Source organism: Carettochelys insculpta, chromosome 14 (genome assembly GCF_033958435.1).
Source record: "Carettochelys insculpta isolate YL-2023 chromosome 14, ASM3395843v1, whole genome shotgun sequence".
Lineage (NCBI taxonomy): Eukaryota > Metazoa > Chordata > Testudines > Carettochelyidae > Carettochelys > Carettochelys insculpta.
Genome location: NC_134150.1, coordinates 35615555 through 35634461, shown reverse-complemented (window position 1 = coordinate 35634461; position 18907 = coordinate 35615555). Strand labels below are relative to the sequence as shown.

The 18907-nt window shown below is 45.0% G+C and overlaps 1 protein-coding gene across 7 annotated transcripts in view; it reads right to left on the bottom strand.

Annotated features, from left to right (window-relative positions):
- The window catches only part of LOC142020541 (arylamine N-acetyltransferase, pineal gland isozyme NAT-3-like), an 88268-nt gene that overhangs the window by 5898 nt on the left and 63463 nt on the right, over positions 1–18907 (bottom strand). For 3 of the 7 annotated variants that reach the window (XM_075008482.1, XM_075008483.1, XM_075008484.1), the window contains one exon: positions 16340–16488. The exons of 2 other annotated variants lie outside the window; for them this stretch is intronic. In XM_075008482.1, coding sequence (XP_074864583.1) covers positions 16340–16409 — 70 coding nt within the window. In that variant the 5' untranslated portion in view covers positions 16410–16488. Of the gene's footprint in view, positions 1–4357; positions 4627–16339; positions 16489–18907 lie in introns of those variants that run through there. 2 more of the 7 variants (XM_075008487.1, XR_012647435.1) reach the window with 2 other exon arrangements.

The following is an 18907-nucleotide window of genomic DNA, read 5'->3' as shown; positions in this document are numbered from 1 at the left end:
AATTTAATATCACCAAAACATTTCACTGAGCCGTTGATTGTGGAGACAATAAAGAAGTTCAGTCACTGATCCATGTGGTAACCCACTGTAAAACCAGTTCCCCATCTCAGTACTTTACTCTCTGTCATTGTCATCTGTGCAGGCGGTCTTTCATCCTATTGTGACTGTGCTCAGATCCAAGCCAGATTATCATCAAGGGAACACACATAGGCAGGCATCCCTTGAAAAGCTCCATGTTTGTACACAGGCAAAGATAATTGTCTTGGTCGCAACACTTAACAGATTTTGCTGTCCAGGTTAGATTCTGCCAAATATGTGGGGTCAGAACCCAGTGTTTTGCTGGGGAGGAACTCAAACCCTCGGCAATCAGACAGCAGTGGGCTCTAAGCACTCTTCTGCTTTTAAAATCTCGCAAGGAATTTCCCTGTTTAGGTATCTTAAAACTCACACTTCTATTATGGCATGAGCTTTGTACTGCAACTCACTTCATCAGAGGCATGAAATGAAAGAAAAAGAAACACACAGCAGGGGTACTGAGATGGGAGTCGGCACTAATTCAGTCAGGGGTGGAGGTGGGTGGATAAGAAGGAGAGAATACCTAATGTGGTAAATTGCTTACTGTAATGAAACAAAGCAGGAGAAATGTAGCACTTTGAAGACTAACAAAATGATTTATTTGGTGATAAGCTTTCATGGGACAGACCCACTTCTTCAGATCAATTTCATTTCCAACACAGACTGACATAATTATAAGTACAGAGGACCAAAAAGAAAAGAAAAAAGTGCAATAAAAACTGACAAATCAAATAGGATAGATGGAAGGGAGTGAGAGGTGGGGGGATGGTAATTGTCCTGTCTGACATAATTACGAGCATCAAAGGAAGGGAAGCCGTCCTTGTAATGTGTGAGGTAGTTGAGGTCTCTGTTCATACCACGTGTTAATGTGTGTAATGTGCATATGTACTCAACTCACAAATCTCTCTGTCTAATTTGTTGTTAAATTCTCTATGTTGCAGGACACAAATTTAACAACAGATTAGAGCATGAGATTTGTGAGTTAGAGTACATATTCAAATTTGACACATTAACACGTGGTATGAACAGAGACATCAACTACATCAGGCATTGCAAGGCCTGCTTCCCTTCCTTGGATGCTCATAATTACCTCAGACAGGACAATTACCATGCCCCCACCTCTCACTCCCTTCCATCTATCCTATTTGATTTGTCAGTTTTTAATTGCAATTTTTTTTCTTTTTGGTCCTCTGTACTTATAATTATGTCAGTCTGTATTGGAAATGAAATTGATCTGAAGAAGTGGATCTGTCCCATGAAGCTCATCACCAAATAAATCATTTTGTTAGTCTTTAAAGTCCTACATTTCTGCACCTTTGTTTTGTTGGAATACAGACTAACACAGCTACCTCTCTGTTATCAGTGTAAGGAGAGAGCCATTCTCAGTCCCTATTCAGATCTGTTATGATGGTGTCACATTTGCATGTGAGTTCCAGTTCAGTAGGTTCACATTGACATCTGTTTGGGAAGTTTTTCGTTTGAGGATGGCAAACAAGCACCGTGTCCTCAGAGACCAGCACTAGGTACTTACTCCATCTGCAGGATCAGAATCCATTGGCTCCAAAGCAGCCCTGGCGCTGCTAACCAGCAGGCTCAGTAAAGTGTTTGGGAGCTGCATGATGACCCCTATGGCAGCTGAGCTGCTGGGCAGCATTATGCTCTTGATGATGGGGACTGTTTTTTACTGGGTAACCCCACTGTCTCAGTGGCATGCTCTGACTCTCGCTAGTGGTGGCAAGGCCTGAGAGTGATCAGCCTGCAGCACTAGCTTATGGAGCAAAGTCTTCTAGCTCAGGCCATAGCAGCCAGTATTCCCTGTAAGCTGAGTGCTTGGGCGGCCACTCAGATTTAGATGCTGCCCAGCTGACTAACAGAGTACCCACAGCTAGGTTTTGTTTCTCTTTGTGGCGCACATGCTTCAATGCACATAAAAATGTGTTCTGCACCTGGATGGAAAAAAAATCTGCACATGAATGGAGAAGTTTAGAGGGAACAAGGAGAGTGGCTTATGCAAAGAACCAGAAAGCCAATGCGTGAGCCTTTCAGCTGATGGCCCAGCTGGGGCATTCATTATGCGGTGTAAATACCAAGAGCACCCTCTTTGGATGATGGCTGATTCCAGTCCTGTATTCCTTGAATGGCTGGAACTTCTCTTGCCATCAGAGCTATTTGACTTGAAGAGGGATGAAAGACTGGATCTGTCCTGGCAGCCTTTGTGGAGGATTAGGACCCAGAAGCTTTTAGTTTAAGCTTAAACCAGAAGCTATTGTAGCTCCTTGAAGACCCAACACAGAAGGATACAGCTTGAGTCTTACGAATCCAAAGCTGAGTTCAGATTTTGTCACTGCCACATGTGGCGTGATGGGTGCAGGTCTTTTCAGCCCAAGATCTCCTGCCTGGGATTCAAACTGATGTGCAGTATGGGCAAATTAATGCTCGATTTCTGTGTTTAACAACCTAGCATTATAGGCAGTCTGTAGACTGATAGTTAAAATTGGCTCCACGACAAATTGCCTGGCTTTCTAATGAGCTATACAAACATATTCAACAAATGGACAATTGCAGATCTTTGCTACATTAAATCTCTCTTCTTGAGGGCAGGCAGTTATCTGGATGTTTCTCTGAACACAGAAGCTCTCTGTCAACCAAATTCTCCTGTATTTCTGGCTGAATAAACATGTTTGCAATGCATTCACATTCAACAGGTCTGATTGTAATCATTCTGTGCATTCTTAAGAATTTGCAAGCCTGTTTACAGTAAATTATAGGATTGGTCACATTATTACATCCATCAGCATTTTAATTCATTCCATTACCCGTTTTAATAATCAAATTCTGAATATGCATGGTTAAAATGCTCACTGGTGGCAAATACAGACTTTCATTGCTGGTGGTAGCACTGTGAAATCTGAATAGTCACTAGATGTCACTGTAATTTTACTTGGTCTTCAATTCTAACAACCTGAAGGAAATTGTCTGATAGACTTATGTTAAAGTCCACTTAAAAACAATTGTTAGTGATCAGAAAATCATTCCAGTGCTATCCCAAATATAAAGTGTATAGAAAAAAGAATTATCTGCAGTGATGTTGTAACCAAGTTGGTACCAGAATATTAGAGAGAGGTGAGACAATATCTTTAATTTATAAGACCAACTGGTGAAACAGACAAGCTTTTGAGTTATACAGACATTTTCTTTGGGTCTAGGAAACGCATTTAGACCTAAAGACTTGCCCTTTGTTGAGCCATTACCTGTATTTGTTGGCTGAGTTGGTCTACAAGGAACTATTTTTTTATTTTTTAAATAGAGTCATATTGGGGAATTTGACAGCCCAGATCTTGAATGTGTCAATTCTTTCCAACCCAGATTGTGGATGGATACAATTTACTTTTATTATTCTAATGCATTTATATCCCAGGTGAGTACTATAGATTTGATCCTAATACTGCCTATAAACCTCACAATTAGGTGTTGGACTTCAGACTTGTGCAGTAGAAAAAAGAAAGTACAAACTGGAACTCTCGAATCTGGAACCTCTCATCTGGCAACATCTGTAATCTGGTGTGATTTTAGTTAACTGGACGACTACTTATCATGGAAGTGGCCACGTTTCCCGTGGTCCTATCAAGTTTGTTTACAGTCACCAGACCTGGCTTTCAGTGTTCTGTGCTGTCACTTAGCAGTAATTAACCCCTCAATGTCTTGTATGAGCCCAATAAGGAGTGAAAGTGTTAGTAATGCTGCTAGACAATATTGATCTCCTGTGGTCCGGCAAATTCACTTGTCCAACACCAGTCAGGTCCCCAGGGTGCCAGACGACAGAGGTTCAACCTGTATTTGCATTTGAAGAGACCTCTCCTCATGCATCAAAGTTCAAGTGAAGCTTTTATGTCTCACTTGCCTCAACCAGTTCTTCATGTTTTGTTTTTGTTTAAACTTGACTTGCTTTTAAATCAGAAAATCTAATTCAAGGACAGTATTTTTGTGTGAGTGGATTAGGAAACACAGATTCCTCTCTGCTGATTGAATGTAATCTACTGGATTTTTAAGCAAATGGATTTACAGATTAGTTCGTGGCCCCATTTGTGCATGAATGAGAGATCTATAAATTGAGAGACCTGATGGATAGGGCTATATTAATCTCTCATGTCTTGAAACAAGCATGACTACATTAACGCTGCAAGTACCCATATACTGTAAGGCAAACATCTTCAGAACATAAAAGTAGTCCAGTAGCACTGTAAAGACTAACAAAATAAATTTCATTTTTAATCATCTTTTGTTTATTGTAAAGGACTTTGATCAAGCAGTTCCTCGGTTTCTTAGAGAGCGTATGGCATAGATTCTCGCTGTAGTCGGTGTAGTACGTTGATTGTAATGGGTTTTCACTGTAGTCCCTTGGTTACAGTGTCCATTTTCTTGCATTTGGAGAGAAAGATGAAGTCTGTCTGGATCTGGGTGAGCTTTCATGTAGTTGATGGATCTCCATTCCAAACGGCTGAATGTAGTGCCTTGCATATTAGGCTCTGAAGATACACACATCTCCTAGAACTAGAAGGGACCACAGGATGTCATCTAGTCCAGTCCCCTGCCCTCTTGGCAGGTCCAAGTACCATCCCTGACATCTATTTGCCCCAGTCCCTAAATGGCCTTCTCAAGGATTGAGCTCTCAACCCCAAGTTTAGCAGGCCAATGCTCAAACCACTGAGCTATCCCTTGAATAGAAATGGAGAGATAGCCATGCTAGTCTCTATATTATCAAAACAAAAACACAGTCCAGTAGCATTTTGAAGTGCTACTGGACTGCGTTTTTGTTTTAATAATATATAGACTAGCACGGCTTTCTCTCTGTTACTATTCCTCATCAGAACATGGTGAATATATACAGGGACAGCAAGTTTGCCAAAATTTTGGTAGTGCCCAAGACGACCAGAGCCCAAAGCCTTCCCCCACGTAAAGTCCCCTCCCTACCCCCATCCGCCTAAGGTTCAAGGAGAGAGTTTGTGTTGGGAAGGAGTAAAGGTTCAGCAGGAATTTTGTACAAGAGCTGCAGGCTCTAGGATGGAGTCCGGGTGCTGAGTGCAGGCTCTGGGCTCAGACAGACGACTGGAGGGCAGAAGGGGTTTAGAGTGGAAGTTCTGGGAGGGATTTGATGGCTGGGGAGGCGCAGGAGGGAATGTGATAGCAAAAGGAGGTGACGGATGGAGTGCAGGCTCAGGGAGGGAGTGGGTTGTGGGAGGAGGTGGTGGAGGGTGTGTCACTTCCTGAGACATCTCCCTCTGGCAGCAGCTCCTAGGTGAAGGGCTGGGCCTGTGGGGGTCTTCACATAGTTCTGCCCACAGGCACTGCCCCCCACAGCTTCCCACTGGCCACAGGGATGCTCAGGGCAGGGACACTATGCGGGGCCATAGAGATGTGCCAGCATCTGCATGGAGTGAATGGCCAGAAGCTGCTCTAGCCTCACTGTGCTGCTGATGTTGGCAGCAGAGGATCCCAGCCCATTTTAAATGGCCCAGGGCCAGCAGGTGGAACTGGGGGAACACACCGGGGGCAGGGTCCTGCATAGGGTGGCAGGCAGGGCCAGGGGAGAAACCGAGCCCAAACTTTGGTGGAGCTAGGCCCCTGACCCAGGAATATTGCTGGTGCCTGGGTGCCATGGACCCATAGAACTCATTGTACATGACTACAGGACAAGAAGCAATGGATTTAAACTGCAGCAAGGGAGGTTTAGGTTGAACACTGGGAAAAACTTCCCAACTGTTGGAGTGGTCAAACACTGGAATTAATTGCCTAGGGAAGTTGTGGAATCTCCATCACTGGAAATATTTAAGAGCAGGTTAGATAGATATCTGTTGGGGATGGTCTAGATGGTGCTTGGTCCTGCCATGAGAGCAGGGGGCTGGACTCAATGACCTCTTGAAGTCCCTTCCAGTTCTAATGTTCTGTGTTCTTTATAAACAAAACCCTAATTCCTCTTCTATACAGAGGTTAGTTCAGTGAGCTGTGTCTGCATGCTACACCACACTACCTTGCAAATGGTCTAAGAAGCAAGTCAAATAGTATTTCTATGTTGTCATTAGGACTTGTGATCAGGCACAAGGTTTTGTAGGGCTTTGAAAGACTTGGAGGTGAGAGGGGGGTCAGACCTTGAGCCACCAACAGATACAAAGCAGAGGAAATAGAGCAATCTCCCTGTGCCCATGATGTGAAGACTTGTGAGCCAAAGCATAGCTGTGGTGGTGACCATCCTCTGACCAGCTGTGACTGCTGTGAATCCCACAAACAGGACCTTGGTGATGGGGAGCCCAGAAATGTAGCACCTCCGAGGTGGGGAAGAAAGTGCCTTCTTGTCAGGTAATGGGGGAAGAGGGAAAGCAGTGCCTAAAAGCTAGTTAGCTCTTTTCCTGACAGATAGAAACAGTCTTTCATAAACCTAAAGAAAAATGGAACCCTCAGCCATTGCTTAGCGGTATTCAACTACTGAACCAAACTATAATATTCATCGGCAGAACCTACCACAAAGTATTTAATAACAAATGATGACATCCTACATTCAATTTCCTAGTATAAGGAGCAAAGAAAAGGAGAGTGATTGTAGATGGTGACTAATTCTTACACACGCTGGTTCAGTCCGCAAATGCACATGGCATATCAGGGGTTAATTTTATGCTTGTGATGTCATTCGTTTTTAAGTAGAAATGGCAACAGAGGAGTATTATGAAGGGCTAGTTGATAGAGGGTTTAATATTGAAATTGACCCAACGACCTACATTTTATAAGCCCAAGAAAGCCCCTGGGTGATCTTTGGGAGGTACAAATCAGTGCTTTATTTCCTTTCTGGTGATTAGTTTACAGATTTTTACTGTCTGGATCCTTATCTGTACTCTGGAAAGAGAAATAAATTGTGTGAAAGGAGGACAGCCAGACAGCCATCTTTCATCCCTGAATGTATCCCAGCTGTAAAGCTCAAAGGGAAGACATGTATCCTGTGTTTCACCCCATGTGGGGTTCTTTCCACCTCTTTTAAGTTGAAAGGGATTGATATCTTCATGAGATCATAATATTGCACCATATGAAATATGTGGCATTAACAAAGTAAATGCCAACTGTAGACCTCTCATGTACTGTATGGGGATATGAAAAGAATACCATAACCTAGGCAGCTCTACCAGACAGAGAAGGAGGTTTGCTTACGTTGCCTGTGAGGGAGTCATAATTAAATCTTGGCCAAGGCTGCTGGAAAAGTTGAGCAGTTTAGTGTTGACATAAAACAAGTCCTCACATTGGTCTGGGGTGAACTTGTGTTTGTCTCTAAACAAACAAAACACCTAGTGTCGCCCTCGAGTATAAACTCTCATTAAAAAGACTCCTGGTAAGATGTAAATCAAAATGTTTCTGGTAAAGTCCTCAAAATTTTCAAGTTGATAACCATTAACTTAACTTATATAGGAAGATACAGCCGAAAGAGAACCTGCTGCAGAAGGTTATAAAATGGAAGCTACAACTGTTTGGGCATATTTGCAGAATGAACAATGAAAGAAAAATCAAGACCCTGGTATTCGGCATAATGGATGGTTCAGATAGGAGAGGCAGACCCCACAGAGAATGGGTGGATGATATAGTATATTGGTGCAGAGCTAGTATACAGAACCTAAGCCACTGTGTGCTGAACAGGGAAAGATGGAAAGGAATAGTGAGAGAGGCATCAGACATCAATGGGCACTGAGCCCACAGTTATTGATGATGATGAGCTTAACGCTCCCTTTTCTCACCTTTGTAAAATAAAAACAAAAACAAAAGTCAGAAGTCCCTGGAAACCAAGCACTTGGGTGGCCACCCAGGAGAGTTTCAGGTGCCACCCAGCTGATTAGCAGAGTGCCCACAGTCACCCACAGAAGGCAGCCTGTGTTTCTTCTGTTGGTGCACATCCACACATGCCTTGGTGCATGTAACAAAGTTTATTTCAACCATGGATGGAAAAAATTAGAGGGAACATTGCCAATGGCCTGAAAAGAGATTGCAACAATTATGAGAGAAATCAAATTGACAAAAAAATATCCCTTTTTGTGAGGACACCTAAAGTTCTCATGCTGTGGGTTACATTTCACTAAATAACCAGGTGAAAATAGTTGTACATTTAGGTATACTTACTGTTGTTTTTTAGAATGTAGTTGTTTAGTATCAGTGAGATGTCAAGTTACATATACATGCTTTCACATATGGGAGCCTCCTTTAACAAGTACCTGCAGTTATGCTTTAGTATAAAAGAATAGTATAAATTATAATCACAGCGTTTAGTGTATTAATGGTGGTTAATGTACAAGTGTTTTATATTATATTATATTATATTATATTATATTATAGAAAAGATAAAAAGCATTTTATTGTTTACCGTTGGAATGTTAATTTGGTAGCAGACCTGGGAAGTTGGCAGAGCACATGTAGAACAAAATTGGGTAGAAAATTTCCCATACTGGAGGCTGAAATTAATAAACTCACCTAGAATTAAAGTTACTTTTAAAATTAAAGGAACTGTTCAGAGTACAGTACATACAACAGACAGTAAGGACAACACTGTTCTTGATGGTATCAAGAAGAATTAAGAAAAAAGCAGAATTTACCTGGTGAGAATTTTATTTGTTATAGTTTTGGTTATCACTGAGCATTCTGAGAGTCTAGAAGGCAGGAGGACCCAGGGGCAAGGTGAGAGGGGACCCAGGTGCCCACCCTTAGAAGGGCAGAGCCAAAGGCAGAAGGGGAGGGGCTTAGGACAGTCAGCCTGGGGCCTCCTCTCCCCCATCCCCATGACACTCCCTCGGAGCTGTATATCAAAGGGGTCCAGAGCTGAAAACACAGGACAGTTGGATTTTTTTTTCTTTTTTTAAAAAAAAAGGTCAAGACAGTTGCCTTAAATGCAGGACTGTCCTGGCCAAAATGGAATGGATGGTCACCCTCTGCAGAGCTCAAGCCTCCAGCAGTTATGTAAAGGGTATATAGATCACTGGAAGATTTGGGTAATATGCCAGAATTAAAGGGGTTAATTTGCTTATCTCTGATAGATTAATTCTTAATCTGCAACCGTTCCTTCCAATATCTAAAATCTAAAGATTAGACACTGCAGATTAATTGTCAGACCTATCCGTCACATGTGAGCAATTATGTTCATGCAAACAGGCACAACCAAATATAAGCACACAGTGGCATGTTGCCCAATTATTTGCATGTGTGTTTATTCTACCGCCGCATTCCATGTGTCAGAGTTTCTCAAGCATGCCTGTGCCAATGTGTGTGTAAGTTTGCATGCACCTTAGATTGTGCACGTTGTAAATGGAGGCCAAGTTTGTGCCCTACCATTGAAAATCAGGCAATTGAAGGTCGTCATTTAAATCTGCCTCTCCACTAAGCTGCTAGCTAGAAAAGGCAGGCATTATAATTAATTGGATTGTGCGAGAGCAATGTGAGCATGTGTTCATTGGAGGCAGACCTGAGACGGCGCAGCATCCAAATATGCTGCTCCTTGGCTAGGGAACAGCCAGCATCTCTAGTCTGGACCACAGCTGAACCTGCATATCCTAGAATCAAAAGATTCTTTGTCTAATGCCGAGACAGCCAGCCAGGATGTTAATACAGGCTCTGCAAATGATGTCGCAGTCACTGTACTGGCTCAGCTCTGCAGCAGGCCTTTCTGCAAATTTCACTGATGTCGCAGAGACTTACTTGGGCTCAGCCACCAGTTTGACTCCATGTTTCCAATTACTTCTTGCCTCTGTTGCACAAGAGGGAAGCAATTATACAAGCAAATAGCATGCACGTGCCTCACCCAAAATATTCTTTTTCTCTTTAGCAGCAAAATTTTCTGTACAGCTCTACTCTATAAACAGCTCGCCTTTGTTCTTTTATAATGAGGTAAGCAGCTTTTCGGAGCCTAAGAAAAAGTGTGTGAGCGTTTCATCTTGCTTACTTCCCTGTACGGTGTCAATAGCAGAAAACTCCTCCACAGTCACCTCAGCTTTAATCTCCATTGGTCCGACCATGGTGCTGTTGGAAAGGTGTAATGTGCAGGGCTTGAATTGCCATGGGAGATATAATGCCAGTCATTAGTTTTCAATCAGAGCCTCACCATCAAAGCTACAGCGAAGCAGTGTTCCATGTCAGCTGAGAGCTTGGGGCAGGGGGTGTGCACAGGAGACAGTCAAATGCTGCTTGTCTGATTAGCAGAGCACCCAGAAACAACCAGTGTAGGGCTTCTAGAAGGGGGCTCTGACACAGGCCCCTCCCCCTCCCTGTGTATGCCTTGCCACTCCCCCCCCCGTTCTGCCCATACCTCACTCGTTCCCCCCCTGCATGGCTGCCTCACCCTGACTCTGTTCATGGCCCACCCCTTCACAGCCTACCTCCTGCCCCTGCACCACCCTGCCCTGCCCCTGCCTGCCTCCTGAAATGCCATGCCATGTCCAGGGAGTGCAGGGCAGTACCCTCATCCCCTGGGGTGGCACAACCTAGGAGTACGGACAGTCAGGAAGCTTGTGCTGCTTTTGGTCTGCATGGCTATGTGGGAGAGGTAGGCCTGCCCCGTGCACGCATCTGAAGTGGCACAGTGCTGACAGTGAGCGATGGGCGGGGCTGATGTGTGTGTGTGGGGGGGGTGCATGTGGCAATCTGTGTCCCCTCCTTGTCACCTAGGAGAGCACCCACAGCTAACAGCATGTTACCACCAATGCTGCCTCTCATTTTTGTCCATGCATGTGCAGAATAAATTTTGTTATGTGCACGGAGGCATGTGCACATGTGCACCACCAGAAGAGATCCACGCTGCCAGATGTGAGCACTATGGGTGCTCTGCTAATCAGCTGGGCGGCATTTGACTCTCTCCTGGGCAGCTGCCCATGCACCAAGCTTACAGGGAACACTCATTTCTGCTGGTGGTGCACAGCCACATATGCCTCAGGAAGTGCTATTTGAAAGTCAGTGATGTAACATGGCTCCATCAGACCCACCTTTTTCATCAATAGAGATTTCTACATTCCCAAAGAAGCCATAGTATCAATCGTTATCCTCAGGATATCTGTAACAAGCTTCATCACAGAAGTGATGATTTTTTTCCCCCTCCCCTAGTGTAATCCTGTTTCTCCTCTTAGAACCAGAACAGTTCATCCCAGGGCACCAAGTACCAGAGACACCATCATTTAAAGGCTCTTTCCAGTTCCCCTTTTGTGACAAGATCCATCTAAGTACTGAGGCCCTGTTGTCTTTCCAGACAACTCAAACAAAACAGGCCCACCTCTTCTAAGCCAAATTAAAATTTGTTTTCATTTGCTCTGCAGCATCTTACAAGAAAAGAAAGTTGTTGTGTAAAGCCTCTGTTCAGTCCAGTACAATGCAGGTTTAAGTCCTGTAACGTTCTACAAGCTTTGTAACATTACCTTTGTTTCACAGATTTAGCTTTGTTCTGTACCGTTATATTTTGTTGCATAAGTCACGTTTCACAAGTCACGTTTCACAGCAGCCTCTAGGTCTATATTAAGTATTGTGCTGTTGTTTATAGATACTATAAGTCTGTAAGCATTTGTAAAAGAAATGGCTTTCTCTGAAGTGAGCCGTCCTTTGTGTGAGTGAGAAAAGCACAAATGTGGATGTATGCACGGTGGACTCAGTCCCTGAAGCCAGCCTGTCTGGATGACCAGCTGCAAGCAGCACCTTCATGGCCAGAGAATAATAGGTGCTGAGCCCTGCAAAAGAATCCACCACAGAAAGTGTAAAATTAGAGTAACGAAAGCAGCATGGCTCGGAATGCCAAAGAAGATTGTGGAATCTCCATCACTGGAAATATTTAAAAGCGGGTTAAATAGACATCTATCAGAGACTCTAACTGGTGCTTGGCATGCCATGACAGTAGGGGACTGGGCTTGATGACCTCGAGGTCCTCTTGAGGTCCCCTTCCAGTTCTCGTGTTCCATGATTCTACGAGTAAAAAACAATCTCCACTGATTGCTTTGACTTGCAGATGTTCCCACTCAGAAAAGATGCTTGGTTTCAGTTTTTGGTAATCTTCCTCAAACATTGGGAGTAGGACCAGGCCCAATTTGACTAGACTAATACAGAATGTTACAAAAGATCCCATCTTCTTGCATAATTAGTGAAGAGTAAAGGGTTAATTAACTAATATGTTCCAGTAATTACAGCTTTACAATTGTCACTGGACTGCTGCCTGTCAGTGATAAACAATTCTGATTCAGGTTATTGTTTTTGATCATTGTTTTATTCTGGAGGTACCACTGTGTGTCCTTGGGATTAGGGGGCTAGTTTTAAATGGGCATGTCTGTGCATTCAGTCTAATAATAATACCTATGTTTTATGCCCTGGCAAGTGCCCAAATCCTTCCACTTCATCCTCTAATTTGAGGATAGGCAAAAAATACAGCTTGCAGGCAGGATCCGGTCCACCAAGCCTTTGAATTAGGACGGCAGCCTGCCAGGAGCTGCAGGCAGACTCACTGCCTGACACAGCCCTAGGCTGCTGAAAGTTGGTGCTGCTGGGGCCATGTGCCTTTTGGCACCGTGCACTCCCCTGCATTGAGCCCATGAGAGCAGCGAGGGTTGTGCAGGGAGCAGGGGCAGCCTGTGAAGTTTCTCCTCTCTGCCCAGGATATATGGTGACAGGGGGCACATGGCACCAGCAGCCATCTGCTTTGAGTAGGCTGGGGCTAGGGCAAGCAGGGAGCCTGCCTGCGGGTCCCACTGGGCTGATGGGCAGGTCACCTAGGTAAGGGCTTCCCAGCAAGAGCCTGCCTCTGGCACCTCACCCCCTCCCGCACACCAAATCCTTTGCACCCCACAGCCTTTCTTTGCCAGGTCCCTCCCAAACCTTGCACCCCACCATGCCTCCCCCCACAGCCAGAACCCTCTCCCACACCCTTTCCCCCGCCAACTCTGCACGTCAATCCGCTGCCCCAGTCGCAACCCCTTCCTTCAACCAAACTCCCTCGCAGATCCCACAGCCCAGTCCTCCACCCAAGTTCCCTTCTGCACTCAACCTCCTGCCATGACTCCACAGCTGCCCTCCATGGAAAAGCGCAGCCCTTGGCCACTTGGCAAAATCTTGGCGTGATCCCCCATAAAAAATTATTGCCCACACCCACTCCAATTCCTCCGAAGAATTACTTTTGGTTTCAGGCATAAAGCCTGGCGAGTATTTAGGTGCCTAACTCCCTCTGAAATCCCTGCAGCTCTGACTGTCATCTAATCAGTCATTAACTCATTCTTAATTACTTTAATTCTCCCCTCTAGCTTCTGGTGTCCCACCATACACCCTCTGCTCCAGTCCATGAAAAGCACAGCTGCTCAGATCACATTCTCCTGCCCATGATTGAATCTCTCCTTTAGCTCCTGGACATCTTATATTCCCCGACATGGGGCGCAACCATATTTGCATATGAGACCGAAGGCAGACAGTAATGTCTCCCTGGAAATCATGCAGTATCAAATGACGACATCAAATCCATCCATGCGTCTTTCCCTCCCCTCAGAGCTCACGGAATGTACAACTCACTCTACCATGGCATCAGATAATGAAGAGCTCTGCAAAATACCAGGAGAACAAGATGGGCAGGTGTCAGCAGAACTGAGCTAGCACAGACCACTTTACTATACAAAGCTGCCTCTCGAGTGATGCTGAAGCAGAGGAAAACGCTGGATCTGGTTTTCCATGCCTCTGATCACTTTTGCCCAAAAGGCAGATTTCCTTTATTGGCCTCCCTTTCCCTAAAAACAGATTTCCCACAGAACGTGGCTACACTAGCCCCTGCCTTTCGAAAGGGGGATGCTAATGAGCCACTTCAGCATATGCTAATGAGGCACTTTCATGAATATGCAGTGCCTAATTAGCATAATGACAGCTGCTCATGTTTCAAAAAAGTGCCACTTTCTAAACCATGGGTGTCCAACCTTTTGGCTTGCCTGGGCCGCACTGAGTGAAGATAGTCTTAGGCTGCGTACAAAATATATAATATAGTTAATGTTAAAAGTTTACGATCTTGTGGGGCCGCATTACTAGCTGTCCAGGGCCGCATGTGGCCCGCAGGCCGCAGGTTGGACACGCCTGTTCTAAACACACAATGCTTGTATAGACAGGGGCCTTTCGAAAGGACGCCCAGACTTCGAAAGCCCCTTCTTCCCTCCCCGCCACCATAGGAACATGACCAAAATGTCCGTGTATTTGCATAACATTAGACTGGGGGAACCCAAGGTTCTGTTAATTGTAGGGACCAAAAGGGAGGCCCAGTGCAAAAAGTTTGCTCACCCCTGGTGTAAAGGGTGAAGGTCAGCTCCACCCAGCATCTTTCAGATGCTTCTGGACAATTTTCTTAGCTTAAGCTTTGACTCTTGTGGTCAAAAAGGATCCTAATGTTTGCAAGCAGTCTGAGCTGTGTTCTTCCCATAACAACAATAATAAGCTGTCTTTTTTATTTTTTTTTTGTGTGGTGGTGATGGCAGCTCACTTAATTCTGCTAACAGCTGCAGTAATTGTTGTATGAAAAATAAATCCGACAGCTTTATGAGTTTAAAACTTCTCAGAGCGCAGCTGCAAGGGTAAGACGCCGTTTCAGGGTGTTAAATCACCTATCTGCAGCAGCTGTCCAGCACAGCTCGACTCTCCATCTCCCCTAGGCCAGTGCAGCATTGCTCACCCTGCATTTCTGAAGAGCACTAGAGAACCTGCTGAGCGTGCTCAGAGCGTTTGCCCCAGACAGCATGGGTAAATGCTGTAATGGGATGCAATAGAGAATTAGAGACTAGGAAAAGATTAGTAACGTTTCAAAGAGACATTTTATAAGGAAATAGAAATGTAAGACTGTGAGCTGTTATTTCTATATAAATGCAAAGAGCACTAATTGTAAATAAGATTACTATTCCTTATGCTCCTAAATTGAGCCCCTTTGGATTCCCAGTTAATTTCTGGTATCCATTGCTACTAGACAGGACTGATCTTGGAGCTTACTAGGATTCAGAAAAGGGTTACATATTTACATGGATAATGAGGACATCCGGAATTACATTATATCTTTTCTGTACAAGAGACCTAGTTGTAAATGCTCAAGTTTCAGGTCATATCAGAAGTCAATCCCTAGCTGACTGGGTTTAGGAAGAAGCTTCTCCTATGGCCAGGCTATTCTGTAACTATTCAGTATGAGGTTTTTTTCCTACCTTCCTCTGCAGCATTGTCAGAAACTATTTGCTGAGCTGAATGGATCAGAGATTAGATCTAATGTGGCAATCTCCAGGGATGAAAGTAAAATATGGGCATTGGTGGAGATGACAACTCACTGTGTGGGCACTGTTCCTAATAGATGGCTTACAAAAAGAGTGATTTGACATTGTATATTAAGGACTGTCTTGTACTCCTGTGCACTGTGGCTCTTGCTTCTGTAGCCAAATTTGAAACAAAAATGGCTCTTCTTGCTATTTTGGTTGCAGACACCCAGGTTATGTTCTTTTAAACCAGGTCTGTAGTGAACAAATCGGCTGTTTCTATCCAGGCCACTTTCTTTGAGAGTGGCATGGTAATACATGGCCCAAAATATGCTAATAAGGTGCAGATGCAAATTCCCCGCACCTTATTAGCATACAGTCACGTGATTTGGAGTCCGGAAGACCATTCTTCCCGACTCCAAAACGCCGTGTAGAAGCGTGGCCCCGGGGGAGCTTCCAGAAGGAAGTCCTTCTTCCGGACGCTCCTTCTTTCCGAAATTTTTGGGAAGAAGGCACCTCCGGAAGAACGACTTCCTTCCAGAAGACCCACCCCCCCAGGGGCCGCATTTCTAAACGGTGTTTTGGCATCCGGAAGAACGGTCTTCTGGACTCCAAATCACGTGACCGTATGCTAATGAGGCACAGAATTTGCATCTGTGCCTCATTAGCATATTTCGGGCCATGTATTACCATGCCACTTTCAAAGAAAGTGGCCTGTGTAGAAACGGCCATTGATTTCAATGGAAACTGGGCACCTAAATTTCTTCAAGGGCCTTGGCTCATGCAACCTACCACAAGCTCCAACAGGAACTGAAGCAAAGCACCTAACCCTGCTTTTGGTGAACTTTTTCATGCAAAGCAGTATGCCTCTTGCTACCTTTCATTCTTACTGGTTTAAAATGAGTTATTCCACTTGATTGCCTCTATTAACCACAACACTTCAAGTGTCCCAATATATTGGATTATGAGACCTGCATTGTTTTGTTTGTTGCCAATGAAACTAGCATCTCACCCACCTTGTTTTTGCTGTTCCTGGTTGTGACGCAGTATACAGGGGCTTTGTGATCTGTATTCCAGCTGTATCATCTCTCTATTTGTCTACAGAGCTGCTGTGGGGATTGAGTGTGTGTCTTTGAGGTCGAACGTCTTTCATCTTGTAGGTGAGCTGAAGGGAATGGAGAGATTTAAACTCTATTTGAGTTGTGTTGCTCAGTGCCGGGGAGATAATTTTCTCTCTACAAGCCGTGAAGCAGAATTGTTTTCACTGGAAAGTTCCGCCTTTCTGACATATACCAACAACCATGACCAACCTTCCCTCTAACTTTTTTCATCCGTGTGCAGAATAATTTTTGTTATGTGCACTGAGGCATGAGCAGGTGTGTACCATCCATAGAAACACAAGCTGCTGGTTGTGAATAGCTGTGGGCACTCTGCCAGTCAGCTGGGTGGCACCTGAATTTCTCTGGGGCAACTGCCTAAATGCTCAGCTTACAGGGAACCCTGCACCCCCACCCACACCCCACCTGCAGTTCCCATCGTTCCATCACCCAAGGCTGGCTGGAGCTGGAGTAGGGCAGCTGGTGTTCATGAGGCCCAAGGATGAGTATGCTGGGACCACACCACTGATCCGCCAAATGCTCTGGGCTAAAATTGACGTATCTGTGGTCGACTTCCATCTCTTGTCTACACAGGGAAGGTCAAACGGGAGCGTTTCTCCCTTCAACCTTCCTTACTCCTTGCCTCTTGCAAAGAGCACAGCAGTCGCCTCGGACCCGTGAGAACATATTTGTGTGCATGCACAAAAATCAAACCCTAGAAGATCGACCCAGGTTGCTCTTCTGCAGTAGTGTACATGTAGCCTAAGCGTTATGCAAAATGGCCATTAAAAGCTGTCGATTAATACCTTTGCGTAATGTATGTGCAAACCCTGAAGCAGTCGCCTTACCAGTTGGTAACCAAGACTAATGGAGACCAGTGAAAACCTGTGATGTCGAAAACATTGGACCAGAGCTGCCCAATACATAAAGTGCACGTTTGTTTCTGACTGAGGACATCCCCAGCACAGAGCTACAGTGGTAAAGTGTTAAGGGTGATAGGGTCAGAGACAATTCTTCACTGGTCTGGATAACATCTCAGCATTTAACACACACACTGGGGCTGACAGAACTGCTAGGCCCCTGGGCAAGGCTTGGGGTGTGGCTTCGGGGAAGGGGGCAGGGCTTCTGGTGGAAGGGGCGGGGCTAGGGCTAAATTCTCCCAGGCAGCCTCAGTGCCTTCCAGAGCACACTGCGCCTACCCCAGGCAGCCCTCAGCACTGCCCAGGGTGTGCCACACACAGTTCTGGAGCTGATTTAAAGAGTTCACGGCCCCAGCTGCTGACATTGCTGCAGTAGCAGTGCCATCAGCCAGGAGCCCTACATCCTTTAGAATCACGGGTCTCCAGGACAGTTGTCCCCTTTGCCATCCCCTGACCACACGTCACATCAGTGCTATTTCAACTAATGAAGTATTCTACCATAGTCCTCCAGTAAATCAGTAGACTTGGCCCACCTGGACCAAATGAGGACCTGGGGTAAGCGGGCGTAATTCTGTGGAGCTAGTAAAATCCAAGAGCACCTCTCAGAAAATGAAGACGAAAAAACACAAAGATTAAATTTCAGCTATTTGGTGGGAGTGGAAAATCCTAACAGATACGGACCCTCCTCCTGCTTTCTGACAGGCAGTCAGCCAAGTGCTCTAATGAACTGTCTGGAAATTGTGTCTTGCTTACTGCAATCTCTGGATGCATAAAGTCTGTATCACCAACTCTGAGCCAGCTGCCTCCATCCCTGCTGCACTGCGGATATGTCTGCTGCAGCTGTGAGTAGCGTCACTGGAGCATGCTGTGCTGCAGTGATCCTGACCCTGATCTCAATTCTGCCTGAGCTAGCCCCTGGATTAAGCATAGTGCTCTGAAGAGACAATTCTTCTGAGTAAGGAGAATAGTGGGGAATCGGTGTTCCCTGTAAGCTGGACGCAAGCCACTCAGGAGCAGAACGCCCACAACTGCCTATAACTGGCAACATGTGTTTCTAGTGGCACTGCACACAGGCACATGCCTTTCTTTTCAAAACTCTGTCCTCCTTCCCCCTCTCCACAGCCCCTGAGAACTCCTCCTTCTTGGAGTGCAGCCTCAGGGCTGTCCAGCTTGTTGCTCAGAGGGCCAAAATCATAATTATGTCCTATCTACCCTTGGGTTGCATGGCTAGGAATAGCTTTGAAACATTTTTCATCAAGAGAGCCTTAAAAATGTAACCGAGAGAGAAAATCTAAAGGACTAAACCAAGTCAGACAATAAAAGTGAAATCTTGGATCCTTTTCATGTACTGGAGATTTTTCTTGAGTTTTCCTGGAAAAGGTGGGAGATTATTTTAAGAAGCAAGTGGAAACTTTTCAAAAATGCCTAAATGACTTAGGAGCTTACAGACTTGTCTGCATGAGAAATTCCCGTGGGTTGAACTAAAGGCAAGGTGTGATTTTTACACCAATTTAATTAGCATTGGGCAAACTCCAGTATGTTTAGTATCAGAGGGGTAGCCATGTTA